Here is a 22,237-nt window from a genome sequence, read left to right as displayed (position 1 = left end):
TCTCTTACAGATGTGCCGAGCCTGCTCTATTATTCCAGATGCTCGATCAAGCATCGAGCTCGTTTCTACCCGTATACAAGTTCAAGGAACAATAAAGCTGCGGTCGAAGAGTCAGCAATGATTAAGGTCTAGGAATCATCCAAGGTCGAGGTCGAATACCTTTGATAGAGTTATAACGACTAGTTTCAAGATAGTACAGTAAAAAGAATATTCTAGTGAATATTCCTTGCACTTGTACTATTAGAATTTCTAGGAGCATGTTCCATATAAATAGAAAAAGATATAATGATAGGGGACATGAGATATTCATTCAAACAGAGCACACTAACTTTGTAAAGAGAATCTGATCTCCTCGTATATATACAAAACAACCTTTTCATTAAGATTCTTATTTAACATTTCCACCAAATCCAAGAACGATCCAAGTGTCAAAAAGGCATATCAGTCATTCCTCATTGTCAGGAGGAAGAATCACTGATCTCATTCCTTTTTGGGTGATTCATACATTTTATTTACCTAAATGCCATTTACTGTTATTTATTGTTATTTAATGACATATTCCATCTTTTTAGATCATTGAATAACACTACTTCTGCTCATATTCATCATCATCCGGATAGGATATATTATTTATTTGGTTTTGACGCACATAGATTTATCTTCGGATATTATTTTTAACTAAGATTAACTCTTCTTTGAACAAATCTAAGTGGTTGAGCCAAAATCAATATTATTTTTGGTCAAACAACTATGTCCCTCCCCACATCAATATTTTTTGTTTTGTTTAGGGGAATAAGAGGATTTCTTCACATAATGAATATCCTTTGTTTCCGAGTGTTGTGGTCAAGGGGCGGATCTATGTATATGATTGGGGTGTCACACCACCCGGATGCTCAGGCAAAATTTTGTGTATGTATTGATATTTTACGCAAAAAGACTATATATGTAGTGGGTGGCACATGCAATAACAAATTGATTCTAGGTGCCGTGGTTAGAGTGCCAAACTCCTAGTTCTACGATCGATACTCATTGCCTACGTTAGCATTTCAATTTATCGTTGTTCCCCTTTCTTTCTTTTCTTTCTGGTCCATTTCTTTATTTCTTTATCTTTTTGTTCCCTCCTCTTTGAACCCATTTTTATTATTTGTTAAATTGTTTCAGTTTTCTTTTCTAGTTCTTCAAAATTTTACTTGAATATGATTTAAATTTTTTCTCTTTTTATCCATTTACTGTTATTTTTTTTCTTGATTTGCAAAATGTTTTAAGAATTAAGATAGGATCAATAGAGATCAATATAGTTAGATTAATATTTAGTTGCTAATTTTAAAATTTTACTTTTATTTATACTTTTTAATCACATTGAATCAAAAGAATTAGATTAAATTGGATAAACCTATTCAGTTTGGTGATCACATATTTATTCATGAACCAAAAATTGTATATCAAACTGAATTAATTCAGAACGAATCTAATTGACTAAATTTAAATCATAATTCAATCTCTTTTACTAATGGTTAGTTGGCATTAACGATAGCAGCACCCATAATCACTCGTCTTAAATACGAGTCTGATCATGGTTAACATTGAACTAACAAGAATCCAAAAGAAAAAGGTGAAGGGAATGAGAGGAAGTGTTGTACTACGCAAAAGGTAGACTGATGTAGTAGTAGTAGTACACAGTAGGAAACGGGCCCCCACTTTTCTCTATCTTGTAAGACACGTGTCATCATGGTTATGGCCTCATCAGAATTTTGTAATACCACGTCGGATTATAAGGACCAAGGAAAGGAACACGAAAAACAAATTCAGGCGTTGAGTTGGTTTCTCAATTTCTCATCACACATTAGCTATCAACGATACAAACCTGGCCATAATTATAAGCACACAACCAAACTTTCAGTAGAAAGCAGAGGGACAGACTCAGGCAAGAAGAGGCTGAAAGGTGATGGCGCTTAGAGCTTCAGCCACCGCAAAATCACCTCTTCCTCCGCCTTCTTCTTCACCTACGAAAATCTTTAATTTCCCTGCACTCTCCCAGAAACCGGAATTCACTTCAAAATCTGTGTCTTTATCGCTCTCTACATCAACTGCTCTTTTCCTCTTTCCTCTCTTCACTGCTACCCATGAAGCCAGGGCACTCAGCTTACCCAAGGAAGATATTGTCTCTTCCCTTAATCAGGTACCACTTGCGAGTTTTCCCCCAATTGAGTTACTCTTCACATTTTCTAGGATGTTTTTGAAAAGCCATTTATTTAATGGCAATTCTGCTAGGTATTATTTGTTTTGCTTTCGCCCTTGTATTATATAGTTTTAGATGATTGTCTTATGTAATTTCCTTGGTTGCTTTAGCTCTTCTATAAATTGTTTTATCGAATAACACTTGAAGCTTTATTTATGTTTTGTGATTCTAGCCGCATTTCCAGTTGATTTTTAATTGTTAAATTTACTAATCCTGACAGTTTTAAAGTTTCGAATTTTGTGACAATAGTTTGCTCCGATAATTGTGATTCTACATGCTGTGTATTAATTGGTAGAGGACTGCAGGTTCATAAATTTATGTTCTGTGTTTGTAGTTTGTGAAAATTTTTAGTTCTTAGCAACTTATTAGAAGTTTCATCTTTCCAGGTAGAATCTGCAGTTAATCAAGCTCAACAGGTTGGTTCGAACATCTTTGATGCTGCAAGCCGAGTGATTGGGCCCGTAATTGAATTTGTGAAGCCCGGGATTGATGTGGCATTGCCTTTAGTAAAGCAGGCAGGAGAGGAAGTTTTGAAGAATGCTTCTCCTGTCATATCCGATGCCTCTAAGAAAGCCCAAGAGGCAATGCAGAGTGCTGGCATGGACACTCAGCCAGTGATGACTGCAGCTAAGGTTTGGCTATAGGAAGTTCTTGTTTCACATGCTTTAATTAGTCAGTAAAATTCATCTGTGCTATGTGAATAAATTGCCACTTTTCCAGCCATCTATACATTGCCTTTTGAGTTTTGACTAGTGAAATTTTCTTATAAGAAGCAATAATCATGTAAGTCATATGTGGGAGGAAAAGTATCTTGGTGGATAAAGGTACTAGCACTGGATATAGAACAAAATAGTGTTCAATGCTTCATTCTTCTTTAATCCATTTCTGGACATGAAAATGATATTCTTGGACTTTGCCATGTCGTTATATTTTGAGTTTCATCTTTCCTTACTAACTTTAAGAGATAAATGATTGTTTGGTTGCAGACAATTGTTGATGCTGCTCAACAGACATCCAAGGTGATCGAAGGGGCCAAACCAATCGCCTCATCCACAGTTGAAACAATTTCATCAACTGATCCAGCTATTATTGCAGTGGCCGGTGGCTCATTATTCCTTGCATATCTTTTACTTCCCCCAGTTTTCTCCGCTCTCTCTTTCAGCCTTCGTGGTTACAAGGGTAATTGGATGGGTTTTCTTACTCTTGTTTATCTCCCTGAATTTATGTCGCTTTAGACCATTCAGATATACCGTGTAAACAAAAAAAACTCTTAAGCGTAATTCTAGGAGCATTTGAGAATAGATGTAATACTCCGGAGGGATCTCCTAAAGTACATAAACATAGTAATAGTTCTAAGAATAATATTTAGGAGTGTTAGATTATGGGACCTCTAGATGAACTCGGTCCCAAGAACCAATGCCTGCTACTATCTGTGAGAAATGTAATATTCATTTTCAATCATGTGGTTATTGGTCAGGCATTTAAAATGAATCTGCTGTAGAATATCGTAAATTACATTCGACCAGAATGAGAAAACAAGTAACTAGGCTTAGATGACAGTATGCAAGTAATAGATTTAAAAAATTCAATGCTGCTTGTTTCCTGCATTTCTAATGGTGGTACAGAGTGAGTGCTATTTCACATAAACTAAACAAGGCTTTTTCAAAAGCTTTTGCCACCAACCTTCCCATCCCCACAAGAAAATTAAAATTAAAAGAAAAAAAGATCCCGCAAAAATATAAGACCATGACTAACTTTGGCTTGGTTGGATGGATTATCCTGCTACCAATAAATGTCTCACAAGTAGCTGAAATCTGTCATCGTCATGAGGGGAGGTGCCTTAGCAGTGTCTTGATATCAAGTTAATCACATTGTAGCCATCTTGCCGTTTTGAGATTTCCTATTATTTTTGGGAGTTGAGAAGCTTGGCATTTCACAGCAACTAAACTTGGCTTTTTTCTGTAAATCAAAGTAAGACCATATGTAATCAGATTGGCTTGTTAGGTTGGTTCATTTAATTATTAACTTCTGCAACATTGAATTATGGTGTCCTGAGTGACTGAAATTGTTATCGTACTGGAAGTTGCCTTCACAATTTGCTTTAATAGCATTATCTTGAATCCAAGTTTGTTTCTTATAGTTTTGTTAAGCAATTTTCGTTTTCCTGTTAATTTTGGGAAATAAGAAACTTGATTTGGAATGCCATTTCCAGGTGAACTAACTCCTGCTCAAACACTGGACCAGATGTGTTCTAAGAATTATGTCTTGATTGATATTAGAACAGAGAAGGACAAGGATAAGGCTGGAATTCCTCGTCTTCCATCTAGTGCTAAAAACAATATGATTCAAATCCCGTAAGTTGGCTTGAAAGTAACATTCTTGCTTAATGAACCATGCTCTATCTTTACAAGCATCATGTTGTATTTCCACTACCATTCTAGTGTTCCAAATTGCTGGACCAAGGAAATTTTAGGATGCCTCCCGTGCTATCTCAGAAACAAGCTTATCAAGATAAATACTTTAGAATGGCATGCATAAAGACTAAAAGAAGCCTATTATGTTACTTGTCTGAAGGTTAAGAAGGTTCTCTTAATTTCTTGAGAATTCTCCATCAGAAACATTCAAAGGAAAAAGAAAACCGCATTGGATTTTGTTGGGGGTGGGGGGATTAAAATGTATATGATCCTTGACTAGGCCTTCATTTTCTGTTTCCTCGCAACACTGGGGGGGGGGGGGGGAGTTTGACTAAAGAAGGTAGTAGTACCTGGAGATAAATTGACTTTATGTACTAGTGAGAAGTTAACCAGGTCCATGATACTTGCTTTCACCTTGTTTTTATGTTATACATGCAATCATTTAACTCTGATAAGGTAGTGAGGAAGAAACTTCCTAGGGTAGATATTGAAAAAATCTTCAGATATGTATGTTTAGACTTATGCATTTATTCTCCTGGTACCTTTCAGTTTGGAAGATTTACCGAGCAAACTAAGGGGTCTTGTGAGAAATGCGAAGAAAGTGGAAGCTGAATTAGTAGCTCTGAAGATATCATACCTCAAGAAAATCAACAAAGGGTCTAACATTGTGATAATGGACTCGTGAGTTTTTCTCATAATATACTTGAGCATCACACTTAATTCTTTTATGCTGTTATACTCTATGTGCACCTATGTATAATTTTAGTTATCAATGATATTTTGTTAAAAACTTTTCAGGTACTCTGATTCAGCTAAAACAGTTGCTAAAACACTGACGAGCCTTGGCTTTAAGAACTGCTGGATCATGACTGATGGCTTCTCTGGAGGGAGGGGTTGGTTGCAGAGTCGGCTGGGAACAGATTCTTACAACTTTTCTTTTGCTCAAGTTTTATCACCATCAAGAGTCATACCAGCAGCAGCTAGACGTTTTGGTACAACAGGCACTGTCAAATTGCTTTCAGGGGATAGTGATTAATTAGTCTCCCCTTTGTAATGACCAACAAATGGCCATAGTATAGTTTTCAATTCTTAAAGATAACCTCCTGTAATTCTTTGATCAGTTCTAATGAACTATCCTTTGTCTCAATTCTTCACTTTGTTTTAGCATGTGACTGCATGTTTTCAGATTCTGATTCTACATCCAACGCAAGTGCTAATGACACATTGAGCAAGGTTCAGCTTTAAGAGGTTCCATCCCTTCACTTTGTTTTGGATTTGAGTTTTTCCAAGTTCAAGCTCTTGATTTTGCGGTCATTGTCAAAGCAATTCTTGCAATACCTTCATTAACGTCGGCATAATTCAAATCACCAAATTTGATGCACAAAATATGAAGCAAGCATTTGGACAATATTTAATTAAAAGTTGAGAAAAGAATATTTATAGTAGTTGAAATTTTAACTAAAATATATTTGAAAGTTGGGCGATCGTGTTTGGACATCAAGTTTATTTGAAAAATAGTTTGTGAAAATTTATTTGTGTGGAGAAAACATCAATTTGCTTGAAATATTCCCTAAAGTAATATTTTAATATTTCACCATGATTTTAAATATTTCCATTTGCAAATATTGATAGCTAAACCAATATCTGTAAATTGTAGATATTTAAATTCAGTATTATAAATACTTAAGTATTATTTGAGGCCTTGGCGAGTTGTTTGGTATGGTGAAAAATATTTTCTAAAAGAAAAAGTTATTTTGATGTTTAGTTGTCATAAAAAGTATTTTCTATTTCTAATCAAAACCGGAAAAATGACTCCCTCATTTTTTGACATAAGTTATTTTCCCCCACAACCCTCTGCTATTTTTAACTCTGTAACCAAATCAAAAACTATTTTTTAATATTAATTTTCAGAAATTAAATCATTTTTCCAAAAATATTTTTCATAAACATACATTAGCCCATGCGAGTGGAGGAGAGAACCAAAATGTGGTTCTTTTGGACTTAAAGAACCAAAATGTGTGGAAAAAATGAACAGTGACCATATATAACGCCCTTTTAAAGGGCGTTATACCTTAATGGTCGTTTGCCCAGTTAAGTATAGCGCCCTTTTAAAATTCGCTATATATATAAAGCCCTTTTGAAAGGCGCTATATATATTATGTGGGCCCACCAGTAATTCTTATGGGCTTAACTGACATAACAATAACTCAACTGGGTATAACGCCCATATTTAAGGCGCGGCGCTATACCTCAAATAATTGTACCCCCGACTGATTTTTGCCTTATTTAAAGAGGTTAAGGTTTTTGTAAAAATCTATTCATAAATTTTTTCAAGTTTTCTGAAATATTTCTTCGTTAAGTTATTTTGCATTTTGTCATAATGTCTGAAGAGCGAAGAATTAGGGTTTCATTATATTGGGAGGGGGGAGGAGGAGGAGGTTGTGGTGGCGAATAACTCACTAAGCTATAGTTTATCTCTACAATGTCATGTTAAGTTGCCACTTACAATGGAGTACGATACATAGGTATCGTTGTTATGTAAAAAAATGATTATGAGCAAACGTTCGGTGAATATTAAAGTAACTGAAAGATATCTGTATTTTGTCACTCCGCAAGGGGTTGCTTGTTTTGCTGAGTTTAACATCGAGGACGATGAAACTCTGAGAGAGTTTTTGAGGACTCCGGATGAATACCGGAAATTTTTTGTGATAAAAATATTGGAAATGTACATCAAGACTGAAGACGTTCGTAATAATGAGGTTGCGCAAAGTAGGGATATCCTTCAATCATCGGGTGGTTATTTTGAAGCAGTTTTAGCCGAATAGGTTCCGGGTGAAAGAGTTTGGCCTGATCTAAACTTATCTCCACAGGCGAATGAGGAGCGAGGAAATAATTTCTCACCTAGTTTAGATAATCCACAAGCCGATTGGTAAACTTCAATTTTCCTTTGTGTTAAGATGTTTATTTTTATGTATTGAATTTGTATTAACACTCATATATCTACAGGGGTACCGGCCAGATATGAATTTTACAAGTTATGAACCAACGCCAACTTGGAATATGCCTAGTTTTGGTGTGTTGGATCATGGTGGTCCATCCGGGAATCATCATCAACAGGATAATGTCCATCGTGAGATATCAACACATTATGATTTGTAAGTGAAGTGATAAAGCAATATGTAAAGTTTGGATCAATTTGAGGAAATCAGAAGAATGATGATCAACAATGGAGGAAATCCTGCACCTAATGATCCAGTGTTGGACAAGAATGAAGAAAGGTTGGAAGCTCGAGCACCCAGACCTGTTGAAAATCGAAATACTGCCAGAAATTATCAAGTTGATGTAGCTATTTCTAGGTTTGATGGAACTGGGCTAAAAGATTGGTTGTATAAATGCGAGCAATTCTTCGATGTGGATGAAACTCCTGAAGAATCCAAGGTCAAACTGACTTCTTGCAAATTAGAGGGCCAGGCACTTCAATGGCATCAGAGTTTCATGAAGTCTAGGGTGACTAGAGAATGTCCTCGATGGGGAGAGTATATAAGATGCCTTTATGCCAGATTTGGTGCAGAGCTTTTTGATGATCCCATGGGTGATTTCAAAAATCTTAGGTAGGTAACTTCTGTTCAAGATTATATTGATAATTTTGATGAATTACTCAATAGAGTTGAATTGCAAGAGGAGTATGTTGTTAGTTGCTTCATAAGAGGATTGAAACCAGAAATTGGCTTACCTGTTAAGATGTTAGGTCCCAGATCTTTAGCCAAAGCTATTAGCTTGGCCAGAATTCAAGAGCAAACTTGTGCAGAAACAAGTTTTTTTTTTCCAATCCCATCCTCCCTACTCCTAGAAATGTTCCAAGATTTCAACCTGCAATTCCCTCTCCTCAAGGATACAACCACCAGCCATCTAAACCCAACCAAATCTTCCCCAAACAGCAACTTTCTTACCCCAACAGTTCTAAGCCATCCTACAAAAATCCTAAGCTCTTGACTAGTGCGGAGATAGAGGAAAAAAGAAGCAAAGGGTTGTGTTTCCATTGTGATGAGAAATACACGATGGGACATGTGTGTAAGAAGAAAAGGCATTTTTTCTCTATGGAAGTAGAAAAAGAAGATGGACTGATGGAATTGGAGGAAGAAGTCATGTTGGATCCAGCAGAGTTGTTGACTATGATAGCCTAAGGCCTTGAAACTGATTCAGAAGGGTCTATCTTACCTCATGTATCTGTGCATGCCATGAATGGTGCACATGATTTCAGAACCATGAGGGTGACAATATCAGTCAAAGGAAAGGCAGTTCATGTGCTTATTGATACTGGTAGTACACACAATTTCTTGGATCTTAACACTGCCAAGAAGTTAGGGTGTGTTCTGACTGCCATAGCTTATTTTGCAGTATCAGTAGCTGATGGTAACAAGGTACAAAGTCATTATGTTTGTAAGAAACTGGTGTGAAAAATGCAGGGAGTATCTTTTGACTCTGACATGCTTGTATTACCTATTGGGGGATGTAATATGGTTCTGGGCATCCAATGGTTGATCACCTTAGGTGATATCCTATGGAATTTTAGGAAACTTAAAATGGAGTTCACTATCATGGGTAAGAAGATCTCTCTAAGAGGTATTCAACCACCTGCTGCTAAGCTCATACAATCAGGAAGGATGGATAAGCTCCTTGCTAAGCCAACAGAATTATGCATGATTTCAGTTGGAGTACTGACAGAAGGAGAGCCAAGTGAAGTTGCTAGTTTGTCTTCACTGGTAGCTCAAGATCAAGACCAGGAGAAAACTGCAGAACTAGACTTAGTTCTGCAGAAGTACAAGGACATATTTGAGGAGCCCAAAGGACTACCACCCTTAAGAGAGCATGATCACAGGATTGTGTTAAAAGAGGGTACTGCTCCAATCAAGAAAAGGCCCTACAGATATCCAGCTATCCAGAAGGATGAAATTGAAAAGATGGTAGATGAGATGTTGAATTCTGGGGTGATCAGGCACAGTACCAGCCCCTACTCTTCTCCTATTGTACTGGTGAAGAAGAAGGATGGAACATGGAGAATGCGTGTGGATTATACGGAATTGAACAACGGTACAGTGAAGGATAAGTTCCCAATTCCTGTTATTGAGGAGCTATTAGATCAATTACATGGGGCCAAATATTTTTCAAAGCTGGACCTAAGGTCGGGGTACCATCAAATTAGGATGTTTGGGCATGACATCCCTAAGACAGCATTTAGGACTCACCATGGCCATTATGAATTCATGGTGATGCCCTTTGGGTTGACTAATGCTCCTTCAACTTTTCAGAGTCTCATGAATCAGATCTTTCATAGTTATCTTAAGAAATCCATTCTAGTTTTCTTTGATGACATCCTTATTTACAGTTCCAGCTGGTCAGATCATATGATTCACTTAGAAGAAGCTTTCCAAATACTAAGACCACATGTGCCGTTTGTCAAAAAAAGCAAGTGTGCTTTTGGAGTCACACAGATAGACTATTTAGGTCATGTTATAAGTAATGAAGGAGTGACTATGGATCAACAGAAGGTGTCAGCTGTGTTGAGTTGGCCTCAACCAACCACATCGAAGGGATTGAGGGGTTTTCTTGGTCTTACTGGCTACTATAGAAGATTCATCAAGAACTATGGTTTGATTGCTAGACCATTGCATGACTTACTTAGAAAGGGAAACTTTGTCTGGAATTCCTTGGCCACTGAAGCCTTTGAAGCATTAAAGAAGGCTATTACTTCTGCTCTTGTTCTAACACTGCCTGACTTCTCTAAGGAGTTTGTGATAGAGACTGATGCTTCATGTGAAGGCATTGGAGCAGTGTTGATTCAAGACAACAGGCCAATAGCTTTCTTTAGTAAAGGATTGTCAGGAAAGAACAAAGCCCTATCAGTCTATGAAAGGGAACTCTTGGCTTTGGTAACTGCAGTCCAGAAATGGAGACCTTATCTTCTGGGCAGGCACTTTGTGATCAAGACAGACCATCACAGTCTTAAGTATCTAGTGGAACAAAGAATCACTACACCTAGCCAGCAGAAATGGTTAGTGAAACTATTAGGCTATGACTATACCATTTCCCATAAAAAGGGGAAGGAAAACATTGTAGCAGATGCCCTTTCAAGAAAGGAGGAAGCCATTCACCTCTTCAGTATTTCTGGAGTTTCATCAAAATTATTGGTCTCTGTCAAGCTTAGCTGGGATCAAGATCCACATTTGCAAAAACTGATACATAGTATTCAGTCTACTTCCAATCCTAAACCTTATTATTCATTCACTGGTAGTGTATTAAGCAGGAAGGGTAAGATGATGGTAGGAGCTGACCCTACTCTTAGGAAGCAACTACTGACATTTTATCATGACAGTTCTATGGGAGGTCATTCTGGAATCACTGCTACATACAGGAGGATAAAACATGACTTTTATTGGAAGAAGATGAAACAAGATGTTTACAAACATATAAGAGAGTGACACTTGCCAAAGGTGCAAGGGAGAGAATGTAGCATATCCTGGCCTACTCCAGCCTTTACCAATTCCAGAAAAAGTTTGGCAAGACATTTCTATGGATTTCATAGAAGGTCTACCTAAAGCAGCTGGTAAAGAAGTCATTTTGGTGGTTGTTGACAGGCTGAGTAAGGCTGCTCACTTCATGGCACTCAAGCATCCTTATACAGCTCTAGATGTGGCTCAAATTTTTATGGATGGGGTGTTTAAGTTGCATGGCATGCCTAAGACTATAGTTTCAGACAGGGACAAGGTGTTTACCAGCAAATTTTGGCAAGAGTTATTCAAGTTACAGAAAGTTTCACTCTTAACTTCCTCTGCCTATCATCCTCAAACCGATGGGCAGACTGAAGTTGTTAACAGATGTTTGGAGTGCTATTTGAGATGTATGACCTTTGACAAACCCAAAGACTGGCCACTCTGGCTAACCCTAGCAGAATGGTGGTATAATATCACTTTTCACTCAGCCACCAACATAACTCCTTATGAAGCAGTCTATGGACAAAAGCCACCTCCACTCCTCCCTTACATGCCTTTTGATTCTCAGCTAGAAGTGGTTGATAGGAGTTTGCAGGCTAGGGAAGCTACTTGAGAGCTCTGAAGAATCACCTACAAAGAGTTCAACAACGAATGAAGTTGCAGGCGGATAAGGGCAGAACTGAAAGGTCTTATAATGTAGGTGATTGGGTTTTCATTAAGCTCCAGCCATACAAGCAACTTTCCTTGAAGGATCATGCCTATCAGAAGCTCTCAGCAAAGTTTTTTGGACCATTCAAAATACTGGCCAGGGTGGGATCTGTTGCTTATACCTTGGATTTACCACCTCATTCCAAGATTCACCCCACCTTTCACATTTCACTACTCAAGCAGAAGCTGGGCAACCACACTGCTTCAGTTACACTGCCTATCGTGCACTTTGAATCTGGCCATGTTTTGTTAGAACCTGAAGCCATTGTAGACAGGAGATTGGCCAAGAAGCATGGCAAGGCTATCGCACAGGTTTTGGTGAAGTGGCTGAATGCTCCATCTGAAAACACTTGGGAGGACCTGCAATCCTTCAAGCTGAAGTTTCGTCACTTCAATCCTTGAGGACAAGGATTCTTGAAGGGGGGGGGGGGGTATTGTTACGATCCTATTAGTTTAGTTGCTAAATCAGAAGTTCACATCTGGAATAAGAAGTCAGGTTGTTAGAGTTGTTAGAGTTTGTAGAATTAGTTAGAAGGGGTGGGTTTGCACGTGACTTCTATTAGTTAGTTATAACTAACTTTCCCGCCAAATGTACTAGTATATAGATTTGAGTCCTATGGTTGTATTGTTCAGCTTTTGAGAATTAATATCAGTAAACTCGTCTCTCTTTCTTCTCTCATTTACACTCAAATTACAGTTGAGTTCTAGGGATTCTGTTCAAGAGTAATTCTTCCATTTTTACTCTTTAGGTTTCTCTTTCCTTTTTCTTAGCTCGCAATTGCTGGAACGTATCATTCTCTTAAAGCAAAACGATTGGAACTTGATTTGGCATTATGGCATATGCATTAGTCATCTATGTAGATAATGTTCATTGTCGTACGTGGGAAGTTGCTGAATGATTATGTTTTGTTTTTCCAAAATTTGACATTTTTATGTGTTACTCCTGGCGTAGAGAAGCTTCCAAGTTGACTAACATTGGCAAGTTATTGGAGCAGCGAGGAAAAGAGTTACTGGGATCAAGTTATAAAGATCCCATATCAAGCTTCTCTGATTTTCAACAATTCTCAGTCTCAAACTTGGAGGTACTTTTGTGTTTTGCCTGCACTATTTTCAACTTTCATTTTTCATTCGTGAATGGGTAAAAACTAATGCAGTGTCCTTTTGTTCTCTTTTTGGAAACTTTTACTTGTCAAAATGTCTTTGTAGATCTACTGGAAGATCATATTGGAGGAAATGAATATTTGTTTCTCTGTTAGTCCTGAATGTATTCTGCGTGAAACTCCGTTGCACCCTGGTGGTCAGTGACTTCCTGAAGCACATTTCAATCCTGCAAAGAATTGCTTGAGTTTGAACAGAAATAGGAGCTTAAGTGACGTAGTTGTGATAACTCGCGATGAAGGAGATGGTGAGGCACCTGTTACCAAATTGGCTCTTGAGGAACTAAGATCAGCAGTATGGTACAAAGGCTTTTGTTACTGTGCATTATAAATTGAGTTGTAGTATGTATCTCGATTTGATTTCATGTTGGAATACTTGTGCTGTTATTTTGGTCTGTGCAAACGTTCCAATGAGACTTCCTGCTGCAGGAACTCAAATATATCATTATGTGCATCACAAAATGTTTGTCCTTTTATACGTCGTACATACAGCAAATTCTGCTGACAGTTCATGACTTTATGTTGACTCAACTCTGGTCATGTCACATATCTGGAAAAAATGTTAAGATGTACTCTATCAACAAGAAAAGCGAGGTTTACTTAGTGGCAAGAGCTTTCCACATCGAACACAACCAAAAAAAAAGCTTTTCACTTCGAGCAAGGAGGTTAGATGTTCAAGTCATCAAAGGTGTAAAGTGGGAATAGGCCACTATTAGCTTCTGCCTGGGCAGGGGTTTTAGGGGGAGGGGGGAGGGGATTAGGAACATGAAAAAAAGATGTAGCAAATGCTTTTCCATGTTTCCTTAATTCTTCATGAAAGGCACTTTTGAAGGAAGAAATCATATCTTTTTGCACATTGCACTGGCTAGAGAAGCCTTAAAACATGTTGTGTTTGTATCCACTGGGTTATGTCTTCTAAAACTTTAGAGTCGTCCAACTCTGGCATAGAAAGTTTATGCAATGTGATATGATTTGAGATATCTGCCTCCGTGCTTGTTGTGAATAAAGAAGAGAATTGGGAGATTTTTGAGGTTGACCAATCTGATTTTGCCTAAAACAGATAAATGCTACCTTCAATAATATGAAACCTATGTAGTGGCAATCTTTTTTTTTTTTTTTTACTGGAGATTCAGTACTTTTTTCCAAAAAAGAAAAGATACTTAGTACGTGAAATTTGGAACAATTTTTTGACTTTGCCGCCAAGAAGAAAAAGAATATGACTTCTGAAATTTGGAAGTGATATTTGCTTCATCTGTTGTTATGAGTTATGGATATTAATTGTAAAGCGCTTTTTAAAATCACAGGAGAGTCGCATATGCCATTGATACACTGGGATTGGAAAAAGGATCTGCAATTGCCATAGATATGCCAATGGATGTCAATTCCGTGGTGATCTACTTGGCCGTCATTATTGCTGGTTATATGGTTGTCTCAATTGCTGACAGTTTTGCGCCAAATGAAATTTCAACGAGGCTCGTGATATCAAAAGCAAAGGCTATTTTCACTAAGGTTGATCCTATTTGTCCTTCTGGAAATAAACAAAAATATGTGACTGCATAACCAGAACTATTATCCGATCCATGGTATCATAGGCAACCTAATGATTGCAGTAGGGTTGGTGATAAACACATTACATATGAGAGTGCTAAATTTGTGTGTGGCTTTGAGAAAGTTGAACAAGAATGCACTTATTTTTCAGAATTAAGAGGTAACCTATGTAACCTAACGTCCTGGGATCTCAGCTTTGTAGATCTGAACTTCTGGGCTTCTCACAGAGAATCTATAGTTAATGGTTAATTCCTCTTTCAAGAGTAAACATTGCACTGATTGAAGTCATATGTTATGGTGAAAATTGGGAATTGAGTTATAGCCCTGATACTTCATTTGGGAAAAAGAATATTGTGACTTAATGCTCATATGCTCCATGACTCCCATCCCATGAACTATTTCTGCTCCTGATTTCTGAGATTGTTTGTATTCATCTTGAAGGCTGTTCTTTATCCTTTGGAATTCTGACTGGACTTTCAGTCACTGACTCTTTGTGTTTGATCTCTCTCTCTCTCTCTCTCTCTCTCTCTCTCTCTCTCACTGGCTAAAACTCTTTTTTTTGACTATATTCCTAGGATTTCATTAGCCGTGGTGGAAAAAAACTACCACTGTACAGGTGATATCCCACTCCTTTGTCATTTTGTTCTATTTATTTGTTTCACCTTCCTAACTTACATTTCAAACCTGCAGCAAAGTCATTGATGCTCAATCACCAATAGCAATTGTAATTCCGAATAGAAGCTCCACCTTGAGCATAAAATTGCGTGATGGTGACATTTCATGGCATGAATTCCTAGAAAGAGTAGACGAATCTAAGTAAGCACTCCTCTTTCTGACGTCATTTTATGGCTTTAATTCCTTCTTTTTGATAGCTAAAGTTGGATTTTGCTTCATTCATGATTTACTTCTATCTAGCTGTTCCATACAACAACAACAACAACTACTACGCCTCAGTCCCAACAAGTTGGGTTAGAGATATGAATCCTCGCTTCTTCCTTTAAGCTCAACTCGATATTAGCAACCAAGAATTTCACCCTTATCCTAAATTCTTGAAGACTATTACTGCGTTAAACATGCTCAAACTCATTCCGTGTCTGACAAGACTCTCAAGAGGTATAGAGTAATTATATGGAAATAAACAACTATGTATATATAACTTTCTCGCTTTATCACTACTTAGCTGATCATAAGACATCAAAGATTCTTATACTTCTACCAATCTTGTGAGGTAAGCATGGCACATTTTTACTTCAATCTTGTTCATGGGAAGCTCAAAACTCATTAGCCCTCTCTCACCGTGGAACATGCAACCTGTGCATTTCACCCCCTCAATTAGACTTGGTCAATTACGCGAAAGAAATGTACCAATAAACAAGATCCTTTGGACTGAAATGCAGCGACATGGTCAGTGATATAACCGACTCCAATTGGCTTGGGATTGAGGCATAGTTGTTGTACAATCAAATTCCTTGAAGATATTACCTGTAGGAAAGGGTGCAAGTAACTTTGCGCAGCCAGATTTAATGACTTGTAGATCATCAGAAATCACTACCGAGTCATCAGCAGCAATAACCCCGAATAGCTTCACTCCACCATCTGAACCTGCACTTCTACAATAGCAGCAGAAATAAAAAAAATCTTTTTGTTCCTTGATGAATGCAGAGAATAGAGATTACACAAGTTTCTTAGTAGGTGACTACTTACTAAGGCAACCAATACAGTTCCAGCTTTACTATCATAGATAGCAAAGGCCAACTCTGCCGAAAGAAAAGTTTATGCTTATGCCCAAGGGGACATCCAAATAGGGAAGCATTAATAATAGTCCTTTACCCAAGTTGAGGTCTTGTTTACAAACCTATTCTTCCTCAATCCTGGTAATTGCCTAATCGGATCTTTTACCATCTAAGCCGCTACCTTGACTCATGTTATAAATAACTAAGTATAAACTCTACACTAGCTAAAGTAGATCTGGCGCTGAAATAAAAATATGTTGCTCTCTCTCTCTCTCTCTCTCTTTAAATAGCAGGGAGTTTGAGTATATTGGGGTGGAACTACCTGCTGAAGCATTCACAAATATCCTTTTCTCTTCTGGCACGACAGGTATTTTGATATCCATTGCAAGTATTCTGTCTTTTTCACTTATTCTATGTACTGGTGTAAAAGTTTTCTCGAAATTCAGTGACCGGTTAAAATTATTTTATGGTTCCACTGTTAATGTATATTTTCATTATTTTCTCTCATGGAATGAAAGGAGGACCCTTTCTACCTTATCAATAATATCTTACCTTATAATAAGAGGACCCTTTCTTTTGTCTCCCATATTTACTGAAGAATTTTTCATGATAATTACGGGAAAAGATTTTCAGTATTTTGCTAGTGTCCTTGTAGAATTCATTTCAAGTATTGGTATGAGAATAATGTAAAAGCTGCTTAGTCGACTCATTCATGAAGGATTAAAAGAGAATTTGTAGAGTAGAACTACAAATACAAGATTGACATTTACCCTCTATAAATGTGTTTTAGGGGAACCAAAGGCGATTCCATGGACTACCACTACACCCCTTAAGGCAGCAGCTGATGGATGGTCCCACTTGAACATTCGCAAAGGTGATGTGGTGGCCTGGCCCACTAATCTTGGTTGGATGATGGGCCCTTTCCTAATTTACTGCACTCTTCTGAATGGAGCAACCATGGCCTTATACAATGGGTCCCCCCTTGGTTCTGGCTTTGCTAAGTTTGTGCAGGTTTGATGCAATCTAACACTGTAGACCCACTTCAATTACCGAATCAGTTGTGGTGGCGATGGTGATGATGGCAAACTTTTGATTTGTAAAACACAAATTTTATGAATCTGACTAGTTGCATACCTGATTGACCTTACGTAAAGCAAGGAACTCTCTAAATAACACTCAGTACTTCAAGCTAGATGGTCAGAGGACTTGTACAAACTTGAGGTGGCGCGCTTGCTGGACCAAGTAGATATAACAGCAAACTAAGCATTTATGCCAATACAACCTAGGACCAACTCTGTAATTAGTAGTAGTATTTCGGACATCATTCCTTTTTTTTTTTTTTCTCTAACACTATAATACATCCCAAATGATCTTAGATTGAAAAATTGGTTTTACTGTCTACAAGCTCGCTTCTCTTGACATTTTCCCTTTTATGAATTCTACCATTTTTTGCCATCTAAAATTCTCAAAAACTTTCTAGGATGCTAAAGTAACTATGCTTGGGGTGGTCCCAAGTATTGTGAGGACATGGAAATCTACAAATTGCATTGCTGGTCATGATTGGTCAGCCATCTGGTAATTCTTCTTAAGCATCTTTGAAATAGTTAGGTCTTTACAGAGACACTGTATTGTTAATGAAATTATGTGTTATTTTGTTGCCTTCTCTTTTTACCCCTAGTCCTGCATGCAAACACTTCCATAATCCATGTTGAAACTTGAAATGTCTCACGCACCAGAGATACTTCCAACCTTTTTCTAGATTAATTTAGTTATGTATGATGGCAGCCGCTTTGCCTCCACTGGTGAAGCATCTGGTGTGGATGAATCCCTTTGGCTGATGGGAAGAGCTCATTACAAGCCTGTAATAGAGATCTGTGGTGGGACAGAAATTGGTGGTGGATTTATTGCTGGTTCGTTGTTGCAACCACAATCTTTATCTGCTTTTAGCACAGCAGCTATGGGTTGTAGTCTATTTATTATTGGCGAAGATGGGTCCCTTAGAGTAAGTATCTTTCAGCCTTACTCAAAACAATAAAGAGTGATTTTCTTATTAAACGAGTTCAGCACAGATCAGTTCTTTCTTTAAGATGCAAACATTGCAGGTATCGTGTAGGAGGTTGTCAAACATTGTAATGCCTTAGCTCTTGGTAATTTCAACTTCTGTTGATACTGCATCTAGGGGCTCTTCCTCTAAAGTATCATGTTTATTTCTGGGCTCTGTCTATCTCTAGCATACTTAGATATAGTATTGAAGTCCGAACCTTTGGTATTAGAAAACATAACATGTTACTGCATAATATGCCAAGTCAGATGAACAAATGCCCTGGAAGTACATTGATCTGCCTTTTATGTTTGGCATGCATGCTACCTTATATTCCAAGTGAATAGAATGGAGCATCCTTTTAAGTTAGAGAGTTAACGGCCCTAAGAAGTGATAAAATATAGTGACAATCTGGCAGTTGGAGTTGGATAACGAAAATGGTTTGGAAGAGATTATGTTAAGGTGGTCTTTCTGGTTTTTGAGGTTGTCTGTGGTTTACATGTTATTTTTATAAAATATCAGCTTATTCCCAGTCAATTTGGTAAACTTCCAAGTTTTGACTAATATTCTGGGTTGCAAGGTTGAAAGATTTCCCATAGCATATCTTAGGTTGCTATGAGTAAAAGTCAAGCAATCTACATTATCGCAGGGGATAGTTGAAAATTATTAAAGGAGGTTAGCTGCATGGAAAAAGCAGTAATTATCCCTGGAAGGGAGACTCGCGCTCATGAACAGTGTGTTGGACGAAAGCTCCTCATACTGTAAGTCGTTATACTCTATACTTCCGTCGTTGCTAAGCAGTTGGACAATTAAGGAGAAATTTCTGATGGCAAGGGAATTCTGAATGGAGTAATAAGGAAGTCTTCGGCACTAAACATGGTATGGCAGATAAGAAGCACTGTAAGAATTTCAGAAACAATTCAAATTTCTGTGGGAGATGGAAGAAAATTTAGAATGTAACAGAATTGAAGTGAATTCCGTTTCGAAAATAGAAATGGAGTGAATAGGAAGTATAAGACAATTTTCGAGATCTTCCACCCCTTATTATGGATCAGGAAGCAACCATTGCTGATGTAGAGCTAGAAACAGGTGAAAATGAACTTCAGAGTAAAAATTATCTTAATGGGAGATGGACAAAGCTGGTCAACTCCTAGGGAGAATTAAAATTTGAAGGACTTGGACAGTGGACCTGATTCCTTAAGTGGAAATCAAATTAAAATAGTGTCATCTTTGTTAAATCCTGTTAGAACACTTTAAGCAAAGTAGAAGACATGAAAAAGAATTGCCATGGACGAAATATTGTAGGAAAGAGGAAAGAGTAGCAGGAATTGGGTAGAATTCTGTTCATGCAAACTGCACGAAGTGATCTTTATTCTCCTCTTTTCTTTGCAGGGGAGGGAGGGAGGAGATGGAGTGGTTGAGGGTTGTAAAGAAAGAGAGCTTCCTTTTATTCATAAAGTGGTGCCATAAGTACTGTTGAGTAGGAAGCCTTCTAAAAAAAAGGGGGATACTGTTGTGTAGGAAAACTTCGAACTTTACCTAAATGACCTCTTCATGGTCGAGTACAGGGTTCTAATCAATAGGGGGATGAGCACGTATGCTAATGGCAATTGATGGCTGCTAAATGAAAAGCTGAAATTTTACATTGAAGTTTAAATATAGTAAGTAGCCCTTTAAAGATATTCGATACATTCAATTAATGCTGTAACTTTAATTGTAGCCACCAGATGTTCCTGGGATTGGTGAACTGGCCCTTGGTCCCCTTCTACTTGGGGCGTCGAGCACATTGCTGAATGCTGACCACTATGGTGTCTACTTCAAAGGCATGCCAGTTTGGAATGGAAAGGTAGCTAGTTATTATTTCTAATTCTATGGTACTTTAATCTTTCTTACATGTTTGCTTAATGAGTTACTCATCACCTAGCAGGTTCTGAGAAGACATGGAGATGTATTTGAGCGTACTTCTAGAGGTTATTATCGTGCACATGGCCGTGCAGACGACACCATGAATCTGGGGGGTGTAAAGGTCTACCCCTTACCTTGTTTTGTTACTCACAGATCATGAATTAGGGTCTCTTTGGTTTAAGACTCCATTTGATAAAAATTATTACCTGAGACTGCTCATCTTTTATCAAATTTTCAGTTGAACCAATCCTGCTTATCATAACTGATATATGCTTCATTTGTAGAAGAATAATATTCCTCATTCTCAAACAAAACAAAATCTATTTTGATATATATTTAATCAATTCAGATTCTCATAATAAGTGGTCCTTGGCCCATTACATCTACATCCTTGTTATACCTGTGTATATTTATGAATAAATGCATGTTTTCTCTTCTAGCTTATCATCTGTATTAGTTGCAGACAAATTTGTGTTGTTTTCTCTTTTACTCATAACAGGTAACTGAAACTTGTGATTCCTTTAGCCAGGTAAGTTCAGTCGAGATTGAAAAAGTTTGTAATGCAGTTGATGAAGGTATCCTTGAGACAGCAGCTATTGGGGTGCCACCTCCTGGAGGTGGCCCAGATAAGTTAGTTATAGCCGTTGTATTTAAGGATTCTGAAGGGTCAAAGCACAGCTTGAATTCATTGAAGGTTTCTTTCAATTCAGCTTTGCAAAAGAAATTGAATCCACTATTCAAGGTATGCATTAATATTCAGCTTTGGGAATACCAAGTGTTGAAAGTTTTGTCTCCTTATCAGGCCTAAATATTGCAGGTTTCACATATAGTAGCCCTCCCTTTCCTTCCAAGAACAGCAACAAATAAAGTCATGAGAAGAGTTTTGAGACAACAGTTCTCGCAAATTGGCTCTAAACTGTGATCTATGCAGCTATGTAGGCCCTTGATTTGACTTGTAATTATGTTAGTTTGATTGGAACTACTATTATGAGAATAATGATGTATTTAAACAATTATTCAATAATGGTGGATTATTCCATCTGATTTAATATTTGTTTGTGGCTATATCTAGTTCTTTAAGCATAATTCAGCTTTTCACTATTGTACTTATAGTTAGGGGTGGGTATCGGTTGGTTCGGTTCGGTTTTGTAGAATTTTGATTCGGTTAATTCAGTTTTCGGTTTGTGATTTTAATAACCAAAATCGAACCATAATAACTTCGGTTCAGTTCGGTTCGGTTCGGCTCGGTTCGGTTTAATCGGTTCGGATTTCGGTTCAAATTCATTTAATTCCCTTTATGATAATCCTTGACTGAGCTAAGACAAAACAGAAGCAGTAACAGTGGCAGTGACAACACTATAGGAGAAGCATTGGGAGTTCATTTGCTCCAGAACTAACTCATTATCTCTTAATCTTTCATTAAGAGAACCATTCCAATAAGCTCTCGTGGTCATCAATTGTGTTGGAACACATAGCAAATATATTTTTGCTTTGGTACATCCTGGATGATGAAATTCGAACGTTCAACAATGCAAATAAAAAACTGTTTGATTTTGTCTATTTCCTATACACGTACACATATTGCTACAAAGAATATCCAACATGTACTATTAACTAATAAACTATATTAGTGATGATGGAAATAACAATCTTATAATGTGATTTTGTTCAAGGCTAATGTACAAATACATTGACTATTTTAACACTTGGTTTCTTTATCGGTTCTTCGGTTCTTCGGTTTTTCGATTTAACCGAAAATCGAACCATTAAAACCGACCACCTAATCGAACACCGAAATTTTTAAAATAACAAACCGCAAACCGACCGAATAAACCGAAAAACCGAAAACGAATAAACTGAAATTTTCGGTTCAGTCGATATTATGCCCATCCATACTTATAGTTAGCTTTTAGAGTCAACGGTTTATTTGACTATCTTTTCATTCGACTAAATTCACAAATAGCCGAAATTTTCTGACATTGAACCTAAAATTAATGTTTC

The 22,237-nt window shown here is 37.4% G+C and overlaps 2 protein-coding genes across 2 annotated transcripts; both read left to right on the top strand.

Moving 5' to 3' along the window:
* The first annotated feature begins 1,825 nt into the window (after positions 1-1,825).
* Positions 1,826-5,800, top strand: LOC104101995 (calcium sensing receptor, chloroplastic). Its single transcript, XM_009609570.4, has 6 exons — positions 1,826-2,179; positions 2,626-2,871; positions 3,226-3,418; positions 4,452-4,593; positions 5,203-5,334; positions 5,452-5,800. Exons 1-6 carry the CDS (start codon positions 1,946-1,948, stop codon positions 5,687-5,689), a joined length of 1,185 nt encoding a protein of 394 aa, XP_009607865.1. The 5' UTR covers positions 1,826-1,945; the 3' UTR covers positions 5,690-5,800.
* Positions 5,801-5,869: 69 nt separating this feature from the next.
* Positions 5,870-21,301, top strand: LOC104101996 (probable acyl-activating enzyme 17, peroxisomal). The gene is given in 16 exon segments (XM_070197543.1): positions 5,870-5,901; positions 7,524-7,582; positions 7,660-8,264; positions 12,805-12,934; positions 13,059-13,309; positions 14,314-14,518; positions 15,133-15,173; positions 15,248-15,373; positions 16,584-16,657; positions 17,081-17,301; positions 17,771-17,865; positions 18,076-18,292; positions 20,052-20,177; positions 20,259-20,357; positions 20,766-20,978; positions 21,054-21,301. Coding segments are annotated over 14 exon segments (2,301 nt in total). The 5' UTR covers positions 5,870-5,901; positions 7,524-7,582; positions 7,660-7,866; the 3' UTR covers positions 21,159-21,301.
* Positions 21,302-22,237: the final 936 nt, after the last annotated feature.

This window comes from Nicotiana tomentosiformis, chromosome 3, assembly GCF_000390325.3.
Source record: "Nicotiana tomentosiformis chromosome 3, ASM39032v3, whole genome shotgun sequence".
Taxonomy (NCBI): Eukaryota; Viridiplantae; Streptophyta; class Magnoliopsida; order Solanales; family Solanaceae; genus Nicotiana; species Nicotiana tomentosiformis.
This window is presented reverse-complemented; position numbering and strand designations above follow the sequence as displayed.